This window comes from Leptonotus elevatus, chromosome 21 (assembly GCF_054856555.1).
Source record: "Leptonotus elevatus isolate MCC_2025b chromosome 21, RoL_Lele_1.0, whole genome shotgun sequence".
In the NCBI taxonomy this organism is placed as follows: domain Eukaryota; kingdom Metazoa; phylum Chordata; class Actinopteri; order Syngnathiformes; family Syngnathidae; genus Leptonotus; species Leptonotus elevatus.
Genome location: NC_141259.1, coordinates 905,527 through 929,526, shown reverse-complemented (window position 1 = coordinate 929,526; position 24,000 = coordinate 905,527). Strand labels below are relative to the sequence as shown.

The window sequence follows — 24,000 nt, the reverse complement described above, 5'->3', positions numbered from 1 at the left end:
GCTGCGTTCATTCTACACCAAATTGGTGCCATCCCCTGTACAATACTGTACATTTTTATAAAGCGTCCTGCTCTTTAATGTGTATTGTGTTTAAAGACAGCATTCAATTCATGTAAATGTTATGGCTGTAGTTCATGCATTTGCTAATTATATTTATCTTTTATTTATTTCATTTACCCATAAACCCACAGAGTTCCAGTACAAAAACCAATAACGTGCAAAAAACGAGTTGAACCAATTCACATTTTGAGTATGTATCCAATATCCAATTTAGTGCTTAAAAACAAGCAAATTTGAACTTCTCACACACATGTATTCACACTTTTTTCCTTAATGCATTGCTGAGGTATCAGATCAGGACTCTGTATCGGTAGGTACTTAAAATCAAAAACTCAGAGCCAAATAGTGTGATCGGGACATCCCTAATTGTAACTGTTGCACTGAGGCAACTGTTCATTTATTAATTAAACCAAGTTCCACTGCCGTTTCCATCACTGCCATGTGCATGCATATGACGAGTGCGTGCCAATTTCTTCTTCGTTGTTCTCGGCAAGTTCATCTTCGGTCGGGTCTGGAGGCACGAAGGCAAACTTGCCGAGACCAACGAAAAATAAATGCGCACAAACCGCACCATGGCAGCAAGCTCATCTATGTGATCGATGGGATGCCGTGCAATGGGAATTTGAGCATATATGTTATAGTTTGGGCAAATGGATTGGATCTTTTTTTTTTTTCTTTAAAAAAACAATCAATATCGATCCAGTCATTTTGGTCTTAATCGGACTTGATACCGATCCAGTGGATCGGATCGTACCATCCCTAGTGAAAATATTACCTGGCAGAGGAGCTCTCAAAACCTTTCACATTCTCGAGCAGGATGAAGCGGGGAAGCTGACTCAGCCTTGCCACCATGACATACACATATAATAAAGACAAAAAGTGAGGCACTTGTGAGAAGCAGATTGCAGGAAAACCCAACAAAATAACTTTAACAGTGAGCAGTACAATAGTACGTTAAACCCCCACGCCCACCGCCCCCTCACAAAAATCCTGCAAATGTGAAATTTCAGTAGTTACATTTCTACATACTGACTCGCTGATAAATCATTCAACATGAGTTTTGCCCAAAAAAGGCGGGGCGGGGGGTTGCTTAGGTTTGGGGCAAGAACGCCACAAAAAAATAAAAAAAAAGGTAATAACAAAATCCCCCGATATTGAGATTATTGTGAAATCCCTATTACACATACTACATACATGTATAGAGACTAAGATATTCTATAAATTTAAACACACACACACACACACACACCCCCACACACACACACACACACACACACTATATTTGTCCATATTCTCAGGACGATATACATATACATAGAGCATTACACCCTACATACTGAATAAATACAAACTTGAGGAAAAAATACCTTGGCAAAAGATTAAGAATGTAGAGAAAGCTCTTGGTCCTAGGATCAGCAATACCGCGTTGGAGTCCCTGCCTACAAAGATCAATACAAATGAATAAAATCTCAACATTTTATTGTGAGTAATGTAATTAACTTTATTCAGTCATTCAACAAATTATGTCAACACATCATATAATTTGAAGGTAATTCAAACTGAAAGCTCATCACTTAACACATCCTTAAAACTGGAACAGCGTTGATTTCCAAACAGTGATGTGACGAATCATGCAAGTACACCACAACTCTTGGAGCCATTTTTTTTCAGCATTGCAACTCAATAGCAACAACAAATAGATAGCAGGTAATGGGGGAGGGTCGTTTATCAGTAACTTTATCCTTAACTCGTGCTTTTTAGAATGCAACTCAAGGACTAGTTCAACTGAATGATGGAATCAAAAATACACTTCAGGACATGTGTAGTTATCTCCTAAAATAATATAATGTACAGTAAATAAAGTGACATATGGCTGTAGTGTATATTCAGTAAATATTAACAACGTTCTTTTTAAATGCTTAAAGTTGTGCTCTATAGCCATGCTAGCTGCTAAATAGAAATTGTATTTCTATACGTTCCTAAATATACTGAGATATTACTGTCCAACATAAGTTAATCTGTGTAGTTTATAGTGTATACAGTGTTCCCTCACTACTTCGCGGTTCGGTTATTGCGTATTCACTCTATCACGGATTTTCATTTGTAACTATTTGTGACATTTGTAACCAAGCTTCTGATTAAGGTAAGCCATTTTAAGATAAAAATGAAGAACCTGAACGTAGTTATTAAGCAGACGTTTCGTAGTCATCATTCTTGTGTGCTGCCGGGGTGTGGAGCATGCATCTGCATATATTGATTTATGAACACCACTTATAATCAGCAGCTCGGTATTTATTCTACAATTTGTGTTTTAAAAGTAAAATTCATTAAGTGTAACAAGTGTTTAGAAGTGTGGGAGCCATGTGGGGGCGTTCGTGATGGCTTAATAGAGGCATACCCCCCAAAAAAAAATAATAATAAAAAAAAAATAATTATATATATATATATATATATATATATATATAAAAAAGACAACCTCTACTTTGTGGAAATTTACCTTTTTGCTCAGGGGGCTTGGAACATGTGACCTGTGAAAGGTGAGGGTACACTTACACTATATTAGGGATGGGAAGATTAACTGATGTGAAAAAAAGATAAATGGATTGCTTGGACTGCTTTTTATACAACGCTTTAAGCACACCATATGGTGCTTTACAATTTAAGCCTCACATTCACCCACTCACACACACATTCACACACCAATGGCCGACTGCTGCAACGCAAGGCGCTGCCAGGTCCATTGGAAGCAAATCGGGGTTCATTGTCTTGCTCAAGGATATTTCGACATGGTCACCAGGGATGAGGATCGAACCCACAACCTCACGGAGGGAGACGACCAATCAACGAATGACAAGACATATGTAAAAAATGACAGGTGCCCCGCCCACAACCAATCAGAGTGCATTATTTTTGTTAAGCCACGCCCGTTTTGCATGGCCCCTCGAACAATCACCGTCCATTATGTTAATGTATCCTACCCCCTTATGTGTAACCCCTCCACTCGTCCAATCAGCCTTCGTTATTTAAAATTTAGTCCCTCCCATAATATTATTGACCATTTGCACTGACATCACGTGATCACGTGACTGCCCTATGACGGACGGCGGAAGGAAATGATTGTTGAATGGAAGTGGACGTGACCCGGAGCGACTTAGTGACTTAGCGACTGCTATTTTACAAATTAAAAGTTATTATTGCCCATAGAGCCATGGAACCAGTCGAAGTTGCACATTTAGTCGGGACTCATAGAGCGCGATATTTACTTAAGTTGGAGATTGCTAGTTTGACAACAGCCCCTTACCTTCTGTTGCATGCTGTTTTTACTAGTTAATCACATTGCCGACTTTGCCGGAATTCACAGCGCACGACCTATATCATTATGTAGTCAATGCCATCTCTTCTCCTTCCACCGGGGCTGATTCAAAAGCTTGTTGCTGACTGAGTCTCTGAGACGAGATGCTACGCTCACACCGGGGGACAATATACTTTGTAATGCAAAGGTAAAACTTGTTTATCATGCTAACTAACTTATTTTTACACAGTCCGTTCTATATTGAAACATTGTGATGATGTTATGTTACCATGTTTAGTAGCATGGAACAAATGACTATCGTAGTGGCAAGATATGCAGTAATTTCATGAATATGAATGAATATGAAAACTCCAAGCACAAACATGAAATCCCCCATTAATAAACAGTCAAATGCACCTAAGAGTTTTAAAGAAGGTACATTTTAAAACTAAGCTGTGTGTTTGTGCAGTTGGAGTGGACGCTAACTATCTGGCTCGTTAATGTGATTTGAAACATGCAATTCGACACCTCTGTTACAATCTTTATTTGTTGTTTGTTTGAGTGTACTAGTAAATGTATGAACATTTATCTACTAATTACAACATTTATCTCCTAAACTCGCAAAAAATGATCGCTGCAAATCCGTGAATACTTTGTGGGCTGCCAGTCCTTTCTGTTGATTGCTGCTATCAATCAATGTATTTTATCTTCATTAGTAGGTATGCGATAAAAAGCAACATTTGGTTTACTCCTTTGTCTGTCTGTACAACCGACCGCACAGCAAGATATGACCATTTTATAAGATAATCTATTAAATAAAGGACTTTACACTGTACGAGATTCAATGGTTACAATACAGGCGTTCCCATGAGGGCTGTGACGTCACATGCAAAAGGTCAATATTGGCTTTGACAGATTACCGCTCCCTATTTTGACGTATTTATGACGTTTGGGGGGAAGTTTCTGGTTGATAAGGAAACGGTTAAAGATAAAGCGTGGTTTTGTGTATGTGTGTCATATATATCTATGTTTTGGTGAAAGTGCCGTTTGGGTGCTGCCTGTGGATTTATTTTCTTTTTTTTCTTTTTTTGCCTGTGGATTTCTGACGGTTGGGAGGAGGTTTCCGGGGGTCAATTAGTCGGAAAGGTTTAGATAAAGAATTGTAAGAACAGGAAGGAGTGCCGTTTTACGGTGTATTAGCTCCATCTAATGGTTAAAAGGTTGTTACTGTGTCATTATGTTCATAAAAACTCATATGATTTTTAGAAATAGATTGAGAAATTAGTATTTAGTTTTATTAAATAAAATAGTTTTATTATGAATATAAAAGAGAGGATTAATGTTTTTAAAATAAAGGAAAAATAAAAGTCGCTTACCGGTGCTGTAGGTTGGAAGGTTGATATGAGTCTAGCGTTGGCAGCTGGTGTTTAAAAAATTGAAGGACGTGAGAGCAAAGTGGGTTGGTTTTAACTATGAGGGTGTGGAAACTAAAAAAAAAAAAAAAGAGTTTAGGTAGAAGGTTGTTTTAAAACAGTATATAATTGTGACTACTTGGGGTGCGAGAGTGAGCGTTTGGCTGACGTTTTATGGTGTATTGGCTTTATCTATTGGCTAAAGATTGTCATTGAGAAAACTGACTCAGCAGACGGTTTATCAGCAGGAAATAGATAGCAGGTAATGGGGGAGGGTCGTTTATCAGTAACTTTATCCTTAACTCGTGCTTTTTAGAAACAGATTGAGAAAAGCGGGTATTTGTTTTATTATAATATAAAAGAGTTTGTTTTTTTAATCACAGAAGAGATGATTATTGTTTTTAATATTAATACTATTAATAAGGTTGGGGGTAATAATGAGTTTAACATTGTTATATATTTTTTATTGTATGTTTTGTTTTATTTTTTAATTAAACATCACTTGAAAGAAAAGTGGGTTGGTTTCATGTAAACTTGTAAAAAAAAATTGAGTTTAGGTTTAAGGTTGTTTCAAAACAAAGAATACAATTCATTGTACGTGGCTACGTGGGGTGTGAGTGAGCGTTTAGCGGACGTTCTATGGTGTATTGCTCCATCTATTGGCTAAAGATTGTTACTGCGTCTTAGGATCCTTGCTTGAATTAAATCTTTTATTGTTTTAGAAATAGGTTGAGAAAACGGGTATTTGTTTTATTATATAACAGTTTTATTTTGAACATAAAAGAGAGAATTAATGTTTTTTTTAAATAGACCATTTTATGTGTAAAGATACTTAGTAGGTCTAACAGGAACTAGATAGCAGATAAATGGGGGATGGTCTTTTTCAATGACCTTGCTTTTTAGAAGATTGAGAAAAAGCGGGTATTTGTTTAATTATACAACCGAGTTTTTATAAATATAAAAGAGAGGATTATTGTTTTTAAAATAAGAGATTAATAAGACACTTACCGGTGTTGTAGATTTGAAGGTTGGGGGGTAAAAATGAGTTTAACATAGTTATATTTTTTTATTGTATGTTTTTTTTTCTTTTTAAAATTAAACATCACATGAAAGCAAGTTATTTTCATTTGAGCTGAGAAAGGGGAGAGAATATGGTACAAAAAAAGCCTAGCGGGATCGCTGAAACCAGCATTTTAATGCAATTGTTGAGTCCTACAAGAGCACCACACAAGCAGAGGACGTTTTTATGCCGTATTCAAAGACCTTTCTGAAGGTCTTTGTATGACATACCTCGTTTTCAAAGATTGGCCCATAATACATTCATCCATTTTCTACAGCGCATCCGGGGTCGGGTCGCGGGGGCAGCAGCTTTAGCAGGGAAGCACAAACTTCCCTCTCCCCAGCCACCTTCAATCAGCTCATTCGGCGGGATACCAAGGCGAACCTAATCCAGCCGAGAGACAGACGCTCCAGCATGTTCTGGGTCGTCCCCAGGGCTTCTTGTCGGTGGGAGACAACCTGCCCGGAACACCTCTCCAGGGAGGCGTCCACGAGACATCTGAACCAGATACCCGAGTCACCTTAACTGGCTCCTCTCAATGCGGAGGAGCAGCAGCTCGACTCTGAATACCTCCCGGATGACCAAGCTTCTCAGCCTATCTCTCAGGGAGAGCCCGGACACCCTGCGGAGAAACTCATTTCAGCCGCTTGTATCCGAGATCTTGTTCTTTCTTTCTTGTTCTTCTTGTTCCCACAGCTCGCGACCAAAGGTGAGGGTAGGAACTGAGTGCCTAGATTTAGTCATAACTGTTTTAATTTCCTCATTTCCTCAGTAGAGCTTTGTTCTGCGGATATATCCTCACCTTGAGTGATATCACTATCTCTGCCAGGTGTAGTCATGACTGCATAACTTCCTCTATTCCTCAAAAGAGCTTTGTTCTGTGTCTGAATAGTGTCCTTGAGTGTTATCGCACGTCCGGTTAACTTTGTTGAACTATTTACTGGAAACTTTGTGGTACCGCCCTTCAAGATAGTATAAGAACGTTGTAAATTCTCTGTAACTTCGCACTTGTGAGATTCTACAGCCATTGTCTGTAACTCACTTGTGCCCGGAATATTCTGTAGAAATAAAAGCTTTGAAGGAACTGTTCATCGTCTCCAGCCTGTATTCAGATAACCAACATTCTCACTACCCGAAAGAAAACGAACATGCGGAGGAAAAAGCTTATCCTCTAACAATTGGTGACCCCCGACGTGATTTCGGGCTGAGGTGTTGCTCAACAGACAGAACATCTGGCGCCAAAGTAATTAAAGGTAAGAGAACATTTATCCTCCTAGTTGATTTTCTGTCTGTTGACTACTACTCCAAGACCTGTTTTCATGTCATTTAATTTGTGACCAAACAGTATAAGAGATCTAAGTGAATTCATATTAGTAAATCTAAAACACAAGGTTGTTTCGTTCCATTACGGAATCTTAGAAACAAGAAATCCTTGTTTTTGGATTTTACTAAGACATTAAATATACTAGGTTGTTTCGTTCTATTTTAGAATCTTAGAAACTGAAGTCCTTGTTTCTGGGGTAACATTACGAAGAAATAAGTGCATAAGAAATAACTGAGTGAAGAGAAATAAGAGAATAAGAAGTTCGAGTGGTTTTGATAAATTAGGGTTCAAGTGCTTTTGTTTGGTCCTAGTCAAGTACTTTTGAATTAAGAGGAATAGTTTGACCACTTCTGAGAAATTAAGGCTCGGACACTTTTGTTTGGGAATAAGCAAGTGTCTTTGAATAAGGAAAAAGAGAAGGCATATGTGAAACTATGGTACTGTGGTGGACTTTAGGACCATGCCTCTCACCCAGTAGGCATACAGCAGGGGGTGTGTTTTATATGAATGTTTGTTGGCGCAATATTCGCCATTCTATTGTTGGCAGTTGATTAATAAAAACGTGTTTCCAGTCAGTCGTATACTCTCCTTACTACTGCCACATTGGTGACCCCGAACGTTGAAGATGTTTCGAACAGCGGATGAAGATGTGTCCTCCTCGGCCATGTCGCTCCAACTCCCGCAACTTGCAGCCGTCGCCGCTACCGCGAGGCTGCCGGAATTCTGGCAGAGCGACCCGGCCTCATGGTTTCAGCATGTGGAAGCGCTTTTCCACTTACGAGGAATCACCGCTGATGAGCCAAGGTATTACATGGTTGTGGCGTCCCTCGACCAACTGACTACACGTCGTGCTATGCAGCTATTGCGCGCACCTCCACAGAGCGGGAAATACGCCGCGCTCAAACAACTTCTGCTCAGGAGGTTCAGTTTGTCGGACTCGGAGATACCCGCAGACAGACTCCTTTCCCTGCCCGGGTTGGGCGATGGCACAGCAGTGGACCTCATGGACAAGATGCTGTCGCTGTTAGGCTTGGATGAAGGTGGATTCGTTTTCCCGCACATTTTCCTCCGGCAGCTACCGCCTCCGGTACGCGCGGTGTTGGCTAACTCCGCTTGCCTGGCGTCCTGCGATTATCGGGCCTTGGCCGAGGAAGCGGATCGAGTGTTGCTGGCTACGAGACGATTCGCCGTGCAAAGTGTGGCAGCCGATCACTTCCTGGAGGCGACGCCGGACGCGGGCCCGACGGCGGTGGCCGGAGTGGTGACACGGAAGCGGCGCGAAAGGGCTCTCTGTTTCTTCCACCAGCGGTTCGGCATCAAGGCTAGACGTTGTGTTCCCCCCTGCACTTTCGAAGCTCCGGGAAACTCCAACGCCGGCGTTCCATAGCGGCTGTGGGCGCCGGCAATGAAAGCGAGCTGCTCTTCATCACGGACTCGTCATCAGGGAGACGTTTCCTGGTGGACTGCGGGTCGCAAGTCAGCCTGCTTACACTCACCGCCGCGGACAAGGCGGCCAGTAGCAGCGGACCGTCCCTGTGTGCAGCTAACGGCTCACCCATTGTCAGCTTTGGTTCTAGGCTGGTGACTGTGTGCTTCCATGGACGTGAATTTCAGTGGAACTTTATTGTTGCTTCAATCACGGTTCCAATTATTGCCGCGGATTTTCTGTGTGCAAATGGACTGCTTGTTGATGTTGCTAACCGCCGCTTGATTGACGCTGTTTCTTTCGCCACTTTCCCGTGTGAAGCTGGGGTACTCGGACCATTAGCACACGCAAATTTTTTGGCATCGGGCGACGTTTATCAGCGTTTGCTGTCTGATTTTCTGTCGTTGACGACTCCCGCCTTTTCCACCGCCGATACTAAGCACGGGGTGGTGCATTTCATCCCCACCGTTGGCCCGCCAGTTTTTGCCCGCGCGCGCCGACTTGACGCGGCCAAATTGGCAATTGCGAGGGAGGAGTTTGCTACAATGGAGCGTTTGGGGATTGTGAGGCGTTCTAACAGCCCGTGGGCTTCGCCCTTACACATGGTGCCTAAAAGCGATGGTTCCTGGCGGCCTTGCGGTGATTTTCGTCGGCTTAACAGTGTTACTACGCATGACCGTTACCCCATTCCACACATTCAAGATTTTTCCGCGCGTCTGGCTGGCACCACAATTTTTTCTAAAGTGGACTTGGTCCGTGGCTATCACCAGGTGCCTGTGCAGCCTGTAGACGTGCCCAAAACGGCAGTGATAACCCCGTTTGGGCTTTTCGAATTCCTGCGCATGCCTTTTGGCCTGAAAGGGGCTGCACAGACTTTCCAAAGATTGATGGACTGTGTTTTACGCGACCTCGACTTTGTGTTCGTCTATCTTGATATTTTGGTGGCCAGTCCTTCACCGGAGGTACATCTGTCGCACTTAACGCAGGTTTTCAAGCGCCTCGATACACATGGCCTAATCGTCAATCCGGCTAAGTGTCGATTCGGTCTTACTGAGATTGATTTTTTGGGCCGCTGTATATCGGTGCAGGGTGCAGTTCCCTTACCTGCCAAGGTACAGGCAGTAATTGATTTCCCCCGCCCAGCCTCGGTTAAGGCGCTGCAGGAGTTCTTGGGCATGGTTAATTTTTATAACCGCTTCCTTCCGCGTGCAGCTCACCTCCTGCAGCCTCTTTACAGTGCCTTAGGGAACAAGAAGGCTAAAGACCCCCTCGAGTGGTCTCCGCAACGGGCACAGGCGTTTCAGCAAGCTAAGGACGCCCTCGCGAGCGCGGCCCTCCTCGTCCATCCGATCTCCACTGCGCAGGTGGCCTTGACTACAGATGCGTCCGATATAGCTGTAGGGGGAGTGGTTGAGCAACTCGTGGCGAATGTGTGGCAGCCCCTTGCGTTTTTCAGTCGTAAGCTGCGGGATAACGAACGCAAGTATAGCGTTTTTGACAGGGAGTTGCTGACGCTGTATCTCGCGACGCGACATTTTCGTTTCCTTCTTGAAGGGCGCCGTTTCACGGCTTATGTGGATCATAAGCCGCTTACGTTTGCGATGTCAAAGGTTACTGAACCGTGGTCGGCCCGCCAGCAGCGCCACTTGGCGGCCATTTCCGAATTCACGACAGACGTTCGGCATGTGGCCGGTAAGTGTAACCCTGTGGCTGATTGTTTATCGCGCGCGATTGTATGTCCAGTCCAGCTCGGGGTTAATTTTTCCGAGATGGCTGCCGAACAGTTCGACGACCCTGACATCCGCAACCTCAAAGCGGCAGGTACGGCTCTTAAACTTGAGGATGTGGTGATGCGCGAAGGCGATCCCGCTCTCCTCTGTGGTTCCTTTGGGATGGCGTCGGAGAATTTTTGACTCTATCCACTCCCTCTCACACTCTGGCGTTCGTGCGTCGGTCAAGCTGGTTGGTGCAAAGTTTGTCTGGCCTGGACTGCGTAGGGATGTCAGGGAGTGGGCGGCGGCGTGCGTGGCTTGTCAGCGTGCCAAAGTTCACCGGCACACCAGGGCGGACCTCGAACCTTTTCCGATTCCAGCTAGGCGTTTCGACCACGTGCACGTTGATCTGGTAGGCCCCCGCCCTCCGTCGCAGGGTTTTACGCATCTGCTCACTATAGTAGATCGGACCACGAGGTGGCCGGAAGCTGTCCCCCTGTCCTCCACAACTTCGATGGACGTAGCCCGCGCGTTCCTGTCGTCTTGGGTCGCGCGTTTTCGCACGCCGTCCGATATCACCTCGGATAGGGGGCCCCAGTTTGTGTCGGGACTTTGGTCTGCCTTGGCGGAGTCCTTGGGTGTGCAGGTACACCGCACTACTGCCTACCTGCGCTTTCCGATGGTAACTGGGTCGATCGTCTTCCTTGGGTTTTGCTCGGGTTGCGTTCGGCTCCGAAAGAAGATCTTAATGAATTTCTGCCCGAAGGTCCCGACGCGCGGCCTTTTCTGTCGGGAATGCCCCTGACTCCTGCACCGGTTCACCACTGTGTTCCTAAGGTTTTTGTACCGTCGACACTTATGTCTGCCCGTTTTGTTTTTGTGCGCCACGATGCCCACCGGTCGCCCCTCATGCCACCGTATGACGGCCCGTTTCGGGTGCTTGAGCATGGGGTTAAATATTTTGTGCTTGATATGGGTGGGCGTAGGGAGTCTGTTTCGTTGGATAGGCTCAAACCAGCTCATTTGGTTGTAGGCGATGTGCCGTTGCCAGCTCGGGTCCCTCGCCGTGGTCGTCCTCCGAAGCCCCCAGCCTCGTTTCCGCACGATGATGTTGAGTGTTCTTCTGCTCCTTTTTCGCCTGCCCCCCCTGCTCAACAGGTTTCACCTGCTCCACCGGGAGATGGGCTGCGTAGTCGATGTGGCAGGCTGGTGAAGCCCCCTGTGAGGTTTTCCTTTTGAGTGCCCTTCTGGGTGTTCGGGGGGGGGGGGGGGCTGTGTGGTGGACTTTAGGACCATGCCTCTCACCCAGTAGGCATACAGCAGGGGGTGTGTTTTATATGAATGCTTGTTGGCGCAATATTCGCCATTCTATTGTTGGCAGTTGATTAATAAAGACGTGTTTCCAGTCAGTCGTATACTCTCCTTACTACTGCCACAGTACCACAAAAGACGTTAATGAAGTAACTAAAATAAAATAATAACTAATAATAATGAATAAATAAGGAAGTAAGCAAATAAATAAATAAAACAAAATGAAGGGAGAGTTTGATAGGGAAAGTAAATGGTTCGATTTGCGGCAAATACCAAACCATTCTGAATAAGTGTGCTGGGTGAGTAAATCAGGAATGCATGTTACTGTGCGTGGGAGTATTGCCTGAGGGAGAACGGGGGGAGTGAGTGGAACAGTTAAAAAAAAAAATGGATGAGGAAGTGTTGCGAGAATGGATGGTTTCCTACATTGTTTTCAACTGCGTGTTTGGTGATATCAATGAGAGAAACGGAAAAAAGCTTGTGTTATAAAAGAGTGGCGGCTCTAAAATTGGAAGTGAATTTTTTTTTACAGGTTGTCTCCAACAGGTAGAAAGGTGAGAGAGAATGCTAAGAAAGTTGTGGAAATGAAAGCGAGAGCAAGAATGATGGCGATGGGAACACGCAACTAGAGGCCCTTTGAAGGAGGAAGTGGAAAACAGGTTGTACATTGCTCAGTTACAGAATCAAGTAGCAGAATTAAAGTGTCATGTCCAGAATCTTTCAGGTGCCCACCCTGAATCCGTTCTGGACCGAACCAGAGGTCCTGAAGACCCCGAAGAATCTTCCAAAGGTCCAGCTTTTCCTCCTCATCGGCATGTGACTCGTTCCCAAATCTTGCAGGCACCCATGTTAGCCAAAGTTGACCCGTCCACTGGTAACTCTGCTATGTTTTACAAACCTTTCTCTCCCACTGATGTGAGTGTTGATGTAGAAACTTCCGCCTATGCAATTTGGTGGTGCCAATTAGCTTCAAGCAGTGCAGAGAGCGGTTACGGGACAAATGTTAACAGCAGGTAATATCCGTGTTCTTCTTACACAATTATGTCCGCTTTTATAGTTGAATATTTTAATGTAAAATTTAGGTTTTCTCCGATAATCAGGCTCTTACGCGAAAAAACTATTTGACCTTGTCTTTAGCCTTAGACGCTTTGTTTCCCCTCCCTGAGTGTGTCATTTCAGATCTGGTGTTCTCTCCCAAAGCAGATGAGGAGGCCGCTGCTTTTGTTGATCGGGCCCTCACTGATTACACTCTGAAAACAGGACACGCCCCTACGGCCTCCGCCTTGCATTCGCAAGTGTTCCGAGCAGCCATTTTGAAGGGCGTTTCCAAGTCTGCGGATCTTCCCGGTGCTGAGGTTGACCGGTGGTTGTCACATCTTAAACATCATTTGAGGAGACATGCTAAAGAAAAAGAGTCTAAGGTAGACAAACACAAAAGTACAGAAACACAACTTGCTATGTTGCAGTTGCAAAATCTGAAAAAGCAGGAAGAAGCCACTCTTGCTGTGATCTCATCTCCCTCTGTCGGTTCAGAGTGCATGATGTATCAAGCAGGTTCATTCATGGGTCAAGGTGCGCCCCCTGGTGGCCGTGACATGTGCTTCAATTGTGGACGGCCTGGTCATTGGGCCTGCGATTGCAGACAGCGACCTCAAGCGTCTGTGTGAAGAAATTGCCCTGTAATTGACAACTCCAGTGACTGTTCAATGTTTTTCACAGACTCTTTTGCATACTTTTGTGTTTGCACTTAACTGTCCAGTCAATCTTTTGGGCAGAGATCTCCTCATTGCCACATGCCCTCTCATCAAATGCAGCCCTGATGGACTTATCCTGGAATTTCCAGATGTAATACCTATTGCTGCTCTGCCTCCTCTGCCTCCAGTGCCACCTCCCAGTTCCCGCTTGTTGAACAACGCCCTGTGGCATGCGCCACTGCCAACATCTACTGGGCAAGAGTGGATATTAACTCCAGTGGTTGGCTCGAAGCTGAGCACTTTTGGACTCTCTGGTCACCTTGGGTTCGTAACCTCAGATCTTATGATATGGTAACAGCTTGTATGCATTGCACTCTGTACTATGACAGATCAGGGGATGAGATCTATAGCGAGGCATTTCAGGAAATTGAAAACAACATATGGGAATTGAACATGGGTGATTTGTTTGCAGGCAAACCAGGTGTCGCCTTTTCGGTGTCCCTGACTCCTGAACAACTTAAATGGTACATGATGGCGGATCCTCCGGATCCTTCTATGCCTCCTTGCCACCCATATGTCTCCTTGATGATCTCGCCTCAGCACACAGCAAAGGATCTCGGAGGATCTCGGTCCGTTTGTTGTGGCATGCACACAGGCCACTGATTGGCAAAATTAATTTCAATCTCAATTGCTCTATTCCCCGTCACTTGATTCTTATTGGATTTAGTCTAATACATTTTTACCCACTTCCGTTTTGGAGCACCAGCTTCTGGATAGGCACCATGGACGTGAAACAACCGACAGCGATTTTGCTGGTCACCTTCTTGATTTCTTTCCCACATCGCTGTGGTCCATGGATCCCACTGATGTTGGTCTCTACAACGTCTCACCTGTTGTGTTTCAGATGAAACCAGGACAAATATATGTTCCCCAATACTCTGTAAAAGAGGCTGGGATGATTGGCATTTCGGAAACAATTGACGGTTTGCTCAAAGCAGGACTGTTGTGTGAAATTCCCGGCTCTGATTATAACACGCCTATTTTACCCGTTGAGAAGAAAGACACTGGAAAGTTTCGCATGGTCCATGACCTGCGAGCGATTAATGCGGCCGTCTTAACTCCTACTTTGTCCCGAACCCTCACTCGGCATTGTCCGAAATTGCATCAACCCACACTCATTTCACTTGCATTGACCTGGCTAATGCTATCTTTTGCATTCCACTCCATCCTTCGTTTAAGCTATTTTTTGCTTTCACTTGGAATGGTGTTTGCTACTCCTACAATCGCCTGCCTCAATGCTTTGTCCTTTCACCTGGACTCTTCAACGACTGTCTTCGCCAGTTGCTGTCTCCACTTGAACTGCCCCCTGGTGTTCTCCTGGTGCAGTATGTGGATGGCCTCTTGCTGGCAGCGCCATCTGAAACTTCTTGTCTTGAAGCCACCAGGTCTTTGCTTTCTCATTTGGCCTCTGTTGGACTTAAGTGTTCCAAGTCTCAACTCCAGATTGCCCGATCACAGGTTTCCTTTCTAGGACATCCGATTTCACGCCACGGAAGAGGAATGTCTCCCTCTCACAAAGACGATATTCTCCATCACCCAAAACCAACACATGTCAAAACCATGCTGTCTTTTCTTGGTCTTTGCAACTACTCCAGACATCATGTTCCAAACGTTGTTGAACTCACTCACCCACTCTGACAGATGGTCAATGAACAGGGTATGGAAAACCTTTCTAACACTCTTTGTTGGACCACGGAAGCAGACACTTCCTTCATCTCCTTGAAACAGCATCTTTCCACAGCTGCAGCTCTTGCGATTCCTGATTAGTCGCATGTTCTATCTTGACGTGTCTGAAAAGGTCAGCAGTGTTTCTGCTGCCCTTTATCAGAAGGGGGAAGGAGGAAGTCGACAAGTAAGTCGACAAGTTTGTCTGTATGCATCAACTCCATTGGAAAAATACGAGCAAAGACACCCAATTTGCGCTTCTTTCTCATCTGCTCTAGCCAGAGTGATTCAGAAAACATCTCACATTGTTCTCCATCACCCGCTGACTGTGCGAACATCACACAGTACAGTCCAGTACGTCACAAGTCAAGCTTTCACCATGACCGGAGGAAGACAGAGAAAAATTGAAGCAATTTTAATACAACCACATATTCTCTTTACTCATGAAGAAGTAAACATGACTGAAGGTCTGCTCAAAGGAGAACCGCATAGTTGCATACAAAGAACTACAGAAGAAAACTCACTCCACACTGAACTCTATGACACACCTATTGACAACCCGGACTGGATCCTTTTCACAGATGGATGTTGCTTCAAAGGCAACGATGGCCTACAATCTGGATTGGCAGTAACCCAACCCACAGAAACAGGGTTTGAAGAAGTCCAAGCAGAAAGAATTTCAGGCTCTCTGTCAGCACAAAGAGCTGAAATTTTGGCAGTGACAGCAGCTCTCAGATTGGCAGAAAACTAGTCAGTAAATATTTACACAGATTCGGCAAATGCACACATGACAGTTCATGTTGCATTAAAAGAATGGTAGCGAAACGATTTCCAAACTGCAACCGGTACACCCATTAAACATCAGGATGATATTCTTAAATTGCGGGATGCTTTAATGCTCCCAACAGCGGTGGCTGTAATAAAATGTAAAGGTCACTCTCGAACTAATGATTTTGTATCGGCAGGAAACGAATCAGTAGATCGAGTAGCAAAAAAGGTTGCGGGGTACCGACCTACACTCCAACTAACTGTAAGTGAGTCTGAATGTGACAATCCACAGGAGGTGATAGTAGAAACAGTTAAGTTGTGGCAGGAAAAAGCAAGTCCAGAAGAAAAGAGTGTGTGGATGTCCAAAGGGGGACAAAAAGATGAAGCACGTTTATGGCGAAAAGAAGGTAAATGCATTCCATCTCAGAAACAATTGAAAAATCTAATTTCTGAAGCCCATGGAACATGCCATGTAGGTGTGGAAGAAACAGTGAGACGACTCCACTCCTGGTGGCATCCTTTCACGAGATAAATTGTTAAAAGTGAACTGCAGGACTGCAGTGTTTGCAGCAGGTATAACAGTATGCCTACATCTAAACCTCCCCAGGGCACTCATGATCCGGACGTGACTGATCCTGGTCAGGTGGTTTCGATGGATTTCACTGACATGATCAAACCAGTGTCAGGATACAGATATTTGCTGGTAATAGTGGACTCATTTTCAGGATGGCCAGAGACATATCCCTGTAAAACAGAAACAGCAAATATCGTAGTAAAACATCTGATTAATCATTACATACCATCACATGGGTTTCCTAGAAAAATGTGATCAGAACGGAACCCATTTAAAAAACAAACATCTACAAGCAGTAGAAAAGGCATTGGGATTAAAACACACATTTGATTCAGTGTATCATCCCCAATCCCAAGGACAGGTTGAGCAAATGAATAGAAACATTAAAGAAAAATTGGCTAAAGCATTGGCCTCATCAAATTTTAATTGGCTACAAGCCCTTCCTGTCGCACTAATGAATGTGCGAATGTCACTAAACTCAGCCAAAGGCTGGACTCCGTTTGAATGTCATACCAACAGACCATTTCCGGCTCCAACAGCTCCATTGGAAGAGGCACACGTTCCAGGGCCTCCAGAACTCAAACAACTAACATTTACTTTCTCCCAGCTAACAGAAAAACAACCAGATTCTCCTTCAGAAATAAATGATTGTGAATATGTATGGTTGAAAGTGATTAAACGAAAATGGTCTGAGCCCAGGTGGACAGGACCCTACAAGGTGACAGAGAGGACATCTTCTGCAGTTCGCCTGCACGGAAAAGGTGATACGTGGTATCACATCTCCTCCACCCAACCGGCAAGGACACCGGCTGGCGCAATTGTCCCTGCACCAGGCAATCACCCAACAACAACGAGAAGCAAACCAGCTCCCACTGACATCATTCTATTAAAGGTTGAGTTCACGGTATACGGGCAGAATAATCCTGGTGACTCATCCTGGGACCAGGCAGTCTACCCTAAAGTCCTGAAGAAGCCGATTGCACCTTGGTTCAACTCATCACTGCAGAACGGGCGCAAGACCCTCCTCCCGTCTCACCATGGCATTCCCGCTCAGACTTGCAACAGCCTCTCTCCTGGTTTTAGTGTGTCTCTCCTGATCGTCCAACTCACCAACACAACACTTTCGTCGATTCCTTCATGATCCTGCCCCGGCGGACATCTGGCACCCCATGGACAGGGGACATCCCTTAACTATCAACATGTGGTACACATATGCATACTCCACTGCAAAATATTTTAATGAATCAAATTGTTCTTTAATGCCATATACTGCAACCCTTGCTTAATGTTGCGCCAGCCGTCTGCGATGATGACGCCGCTAGTACCTTTTTAAAATTTTGTTCATATCATGTGTCGGACTCTTTCGAGTCCAAAAGGGGGATTGAAGTGTGTCTTCTGCCCAGATTTAGTCATAACTGTTTTAATTTCCTCAGTAGAGCTTTGTTCTGCGGATATATCCTCGCCTTGAGTGATATCGCTATCTCTGCCAGGCGTAGTTATGACTGCATAACTTCCTCTATTCCTCAAAAAAGCTTTGTTCTGTGTCTGAATAGTATCCTTGAGTGTTATCGCACGTCCGGTTAACTTTGTTGAACTGTTTACTGGAAACTTTGTGGTACCGCCCTTCAAGATAGTATAAGAATGTTGTAAATTCCCTGTAACTTCGCACTTGTGAGATGCTACAGCCATTGTCTGTAACTCACTTGTGTCCGGAATATTCTGTAGAAATAAAAGCTTTGAAGAAACTGTTCATCGTCTCCAGCCTGTATTCAGATAACCAACATTCTCACTACCCGAAAGAAAACGAACATGCGGAGGAAAAAGCTTATCCTCGAACAGAACGTAGGTAAGGTAAGTAAGGTTTCACATGACCGATGATAGCCAATCGTACCGACTAGGTGCCGGAACGCGTCTGTCGTGGTTGAGCAGCAGAGGAGCAGGAAAAGGGCGGGTGGCGGCCAACTGTGGGCCAACCAGCTGAACCTGGGATGGCCTCGGGGACAACGCCAGTCGCGAGGAGGTGGGCGAGAAGTGTCAATGAGTAGCCATTTTGTCTGGTACCGAGTCCTCCAGGCGGGCCACATGGCCAAGCAGCTGTAGCCGCCGCCTCCTGATGATGGTCGAGGCGGGTGTGGGGCTATGGAGTTTGGTGTGTAAACGGATGGAGGAGCTTAGCCAGACCCTGGAGAGTTTACCGAATGCACTGCGGGCCAGTTGGAGGCGGTGGAGAATCCCGGGTTCACAGGAGTTACTTGAGATAAACTTCGACCCGAGGTATACGAACTCCTTCATGACCTCTACCTCTTGGTTGTTAGCTAGCGTCACCTGTGGCGGCATCCGCAGCGAGTTGGACAGAGACTGTATTTTTGTCTTGGTCCAGTTGATGGCCAGCTCTAATGAGGAGGCCTCACCAGGAGAATTTCACCAGCACATCTGAGAGAGTATCCAGGAGAGAAGCAAGAATTACAATGTCATCGGCGTAATCCAGATCAGTTTGAGTCTATTGAAGGCGGACACCTGCCTCCGGACAGCGAGCGAGGGACGAGCTGACCCTGTAGTCCACGGCAGAGTTGAACAGATTAGGGGCGACCACGCAGCCTTGGCAAAGTTGGCGCACAGCAATCAGCAATGCACATGTGCTGCAGCTGAGCACACTGTGAGAACGGCAAGCTCTGGCATTTAAAAAAATTGTGGAGCATATGTTGTAGTGGACCAAAAATATTTTGGTGATAGTTAGGGGTGCACCGATCGATCTACCGGCCAATTTATTGGCCCCGATTTCCTTAGTTTTGGGGGATCAGTGATCGGCCGAACCCTTAAATATAAACCGATCTTTTCCACCGATCTCATCTCCCTCCTCAGAGGTCTGAAAAAGTCAGCCACTGTCTTCTGCTGAGATGACTAATAGGCTTTTCATTTTTATTTCGGAGAACTACTTAATTTGCAGTTAAAACAACCCGTTTGTATTATTTCACAGATATTGTTCAATGTTTTCCAATAAAATAAGATTGGAACTCTGAAGGTGTATGATGCTTGTTATGGAAAAAAAAAATCGAGATCGGAAAAATCGGGATTGGCAGGTAAGACTTTTTAAAAGATCAGAGATGGGTGACGAGCCAGAAAATTGTGATCGGTGTACCACTACTGACAGTACATAAGAGACTATTGGTTGTGTCATGCTTCCAAAAAAGCCAAGAGTGCATTCAAAATAAAACAAAATCAATGATGTGGGAGTAGTGCTTAAACCAGAGGACGAGAGCGGCATGGCAGACAACACAAGGGAGCAAACTTACGCACTATTATCAGAGAGGAGATCAACGTGGTGGTTTAAAAACTCAATGCCATTCCAGATGACATTTCTGCTTGCACGCAGAGGCTTGGCAAAGTGGATGAAACTTTGACAACAATGAACAGTCGGATCACAAAGTTGGAATCGACGTGAGAGTCGCTGCGCAAGTCCAATGTGGAACAGAGTGAAAAGGCTTGGCGACTCGAAATGCACAGCCGCAAATATAATCTGCGTGTTTTTGGCGTTCCAGAAAGGGCAATCCGACCAACTACATGGACTCTCTGTTCAAGCAATTATTCGTGAACAAGCTGATGTCAGAACCAGAAGTAGCACACCGGATTGGATCAAGGGGAAAAGGGAACGATGGAGCGATGATTGCGCGTCTTCGAAAGGAGATCATAAAACTGGCGAAAAAAAGAGTGAGCACTCTATCTTCATAGTATGAAGCTAAGGATCTTTCCAGACTTTAATACGGAGATGGCCAAGAAACGAGCCAGCTTTTGGGACATCAGAGCAAAACTGAGAAGTGTTGACGTAAAGCACGGCATCATTCACCCAGCCACACTGATTCTAACTTTTAAAGGTGAGACAAAAAAATTCACAGAATGTAGTGAGGCTGAGATGTATTATAAAACTGTGATTGAGCCTGGAAAAATGGTGGATAAAAATGACAAATTAGAAAAAGGACAGTTGGACAGATTATTAAGAGACGAATAGGATTGAATTTATGATAAAATCAGCAACTTTATCATTTTAGGAAAGACAGTTTTTTGTATTGAATTAAGCCCACACACTTTATTAGAGAGGATGAATTCGTCAGGAGCAGACGTAGCTCATATTCAGTTTCATTGCAATGTTGAACATTTTGAGTGTAGATGTATATGTGGATGTGTTTTTTTGTTTTTTTGTATGTTGTGGAAGATCAATGTAGAAGAGTGTTAGTAATAGAACACGACTTTGATGGTTAAAGAAAAATATTTTGTTCCAAAATAAGTGTTTCAAAATAGCTCATTTGAATGTGTGTAGTTAAAGAAATAAAGTAAATGATATTCAAGATATATTACAAGTTTATAATTTACAAGTCTTTTCAATATCAGAAATGCACCTTGTTTCAACCATCAGTAACCCTGTTTTAAAAACCGCTGTTTTAATGTACCTTGACCAAATATGTGAAATGCTTGGCAGAGTGTGTGACACCGTAATGGAGCTTTATTTTTTAGGAGATCTAAATATTGATTGGATATTTGAAAGTTGTACATTGAGAAATAAGTTATTGTAATTTGTTAATACTTGTAATTTGTCACAACTTGTGAATGAATTTACAAGAGTAAATTTGAGGTCCGATGGTACATACTCTGCAACACTTTGATTGATTGAATTTGATCTTTACTAACGTAGAGGAGCTATGCTCTAATTTTCTGTTCCATTTGGTTGTCGTGACCACAATTTGATTGCAGTAACAAGGGAAACAGAGGTACCTAATTGAGGACAGCACTATTTGTAGAAGTTTTTTTTTTTTTTTTTTTTTTAAAGAGGATCATTTTATAGCAGAAGTGAAAAGCATAGATTGGTCAGAGGTAACACAAGAACAAGATCCATGTAAGGCTGTAGTGGTCTTTAACAATTTGATAAATAAGGTGATGGATAAACACGGACTGTGAGAAATGTCTCAGCTCCATGGTTAGATCATGAACTGAAGGAGTATATAAAGCAAAGGGATACAGTTAAAATAGAAGCAATTTAGACAAATGACATAACACGGTGGAATGAATACCGTAAATTACGAAATGTTTTAACCAAATTAAACAAAAATGAAAAATCTTCATATTATTAAAAAAAAAAAAAGATTAAAGAAGCCAAGTTAGACAGTGCAAAATTATGGGGTGTATTAAATGAAATTTTGGGTACAAATTCAAGGTCAACTTCTACTTTTTTGGAGATAGATGGAACTTATCTTACTAAACCAGAGGAAATTGCCAATTATTTGAATCCGTTTTTTTTAAATAAAATTCCGAAAAGCCATGGAACTGAGGAAAGATGAAAATATTTCATATAAGTTAATAAGAAATTACATTATGAAGACTAGAGACTGTGTTTTTATTTATTTTTTAAATAACAGAAGATTATGTTAAAAAATATATTTCAGTCAAGTAAAGATAACTGTGGTGTTGATAATATTGAAATTAAATTGTTGAAGTAAGTGGCAGATTTTTTTTTTTTACCTGTCTCTCACATAATTAACATTAGTTTAAAACAGAATATTTTTCCATCGCAGTGGAAAACAGCGAAAATCATTCCTCTGACTAAAAATAATAAAGAACCATTTTCAGGGCAAAATAGTAGACCAATAAGTTTGTAGGTAAGTAAAGTTATGGAAATAGTTGTATGTGATCATATACAGAAATATTTTTCTGAGAATGGATTGAATACAATTTATCAACATGCATATAAAATGGGTCACTCCACAACTACTGATCTTACTCAGATTACCGATTATTGGTTAGAAGAGATAGAAAATAAGAAGTTGGTTGGCATAATATTTTAAGATTTGAGTGCAGCTTTTGATGTTTTGTGTAACAAAATGTTGTTAAATAAGTTAAATTGTCATGAATTTGAGTTATCTGTGTTAAAGTGGTTAGAACGTTATCTCAAAAATAGAGACTATGAGGTTTATTTTAATGGGAGTTATTCTGAAATTGAACAGATAGATTGTAGAGTGCCCCAAGGAAGTTGCTTGGGATCCCTTTTGTTTACTGTTTTTATTGATGATTTTCCATTGGTGTTGAAGCATGCCACCATGGCGATGTATGCAGATGATATTACATTGTATGCTGCTGAATAAACAATAGGTCAACTCAATAAAATTTTAATGAATAATTAGTTTTAGTCACACACTATATAAAAGAGAAATTATTTATAAATACTGGAAAAACAAAATGTAAGGTTCTTGGTTCAAAATATGGTTTAAAAATGAAACTTATGTAACACTTAATTCAGGAAAATGGCGTAATTGAACAAGTGGAAGAAGCAAAATTATTAGGTGTAGCAGTTGACGCTAATTTATCATGGACCAGTCATGGTCCATGATAAATGAAAAATGGGAAGAAGTATGGGCATTATTAAATATTGTAAAAAATATATATATATTCCTTAGTGGTCGGCCAAGCAGCGAGTTCAATCTTTGGTACTTTCATATTTGAATTATGCATCAGTGGTGGTACACAAGTGAAAGTAATTTAAATAAAATACAGGTTGTTTAAAATACAGCAGCAAGAATTATGTTGGGTTGCCTATACCAAACAAATGTGATAACAATGCATGATAACTTGGCTTGGTTACAAGTTTAATGCAGATTCATGTTTTTTTTTTTTTATAACATTTATTAGAAATATTATTTTAACAAAAAACCCAGAAATTATTTATGGCAGAGTTTCTTTTTTTATTTCATTATCATGGTTATGGCACACGTCAGGTTAATGAAGCAAGGTGTGTATTGCCTTCATGTATAACAAATCAAAAGCAGCGAACTGTATTTTATCGAGCTATGGTTGCATGAAATTTATTCCATGGACATTTGTTATTAGAAAATAATAAGAGAAGTTTTAAAAATAAGTTGAAACTTCTTCTTTTTTTTTTTACACAGTAATTAATTAACATGACATGAGATTATATAAATAATATGTGAGCATTGTAACAATGATCTTAAGTGTTGGATTTGTAAATTCATTTATTTTGGGGATAATTGTAAAATAATGGGAGCATATTTATTTAGTTTGATTGATTACAATTATGTATGTATTATTTAATGTTATTTGACTGCATTGACCTTTCATTTATTTGTATTTATTTTTTGGTGTTGTTTAGTGTATGTGTGTGAGTGTAGATGTGTATATGTTTATATGTTAATTTGAAATGATTGTTATGAATTTGAAAAGACCCCAGGAAGATTAGCTCCTGAGATGTGACAGGAGCTAATGGGGCTCTTAATAAACAAAACAAAAACACCTGAATTGGTGCGGATTGGCTTTGAGGTTAGCCCGTCTGCTCGAATTGTACATGCTGTGTCCGTATACAAGTCCCGCAGGATGGTGATATACTTCTGAGGGATTCTGATGCCCTGGAGCAGGAGCAAGAGGGCTTCACGGTCAAGCGAGTCAAATGCAGCCTTCAGATCAATGTATGCGGAAAGGAGAGGTTGTTGGTACTCTCTCCTCTGTTTCTGATTGACCACGGTCTCGGATTTAGAGGTTCTGATCTTCATCCCAACCGCTTCACACTCGGCTGCGAATCTCTCAAGTGAGAGTTGGAGATCGTTGAAGAAGCCAACAGCACCACATCATCTGCAAAAAGCAG

At 42.7% G+C, this 24,000-nt stretch overlaps 1 protein-coding gene across 6 annotated transcripts in view; it reads right to left on the bottom strand.

Moving 5' to 3' along the window:
• The window catches only part of trdmt1 (tRNA aspartic acid methyltransferase 1), a 79,018-nt gene that overhangs the window by 46,492 nt on the left and 8,526 nt on the right, over nucleotides 1-24,000 (bottom strand). For 5 of the 6 annotated variants that reach the window (XR_015092029.1, XM_086065865.1, XM_086065867.1 and 2 more), the window contains exons 5-7: nucleotides 4,729-4,839; nucleotides 1,428-1,499; nucleotides 836-901 (exon numbers count right to left, since the gene is read on the bottom strand). Coding sequence is in view for 5 of the 6 variants with exons in the window: in XM_086065865.1 (XP_085921991.1) it covers nucleotides 836-901; nucleotides 1,428-1,499; nucleotides 4,729-4,839 (249 nt within the window). In the remaining variant the exon portion in view is untranslated. The remainder of the gene's footprint in view (nucleotides 1-835; nucleotides 902-1,427; nucleotides 1,500-4,728; nucleotides 4,840-24,000) is intronic. The other variant, XM_086065868.1, reaches the window with a different exon arrangement.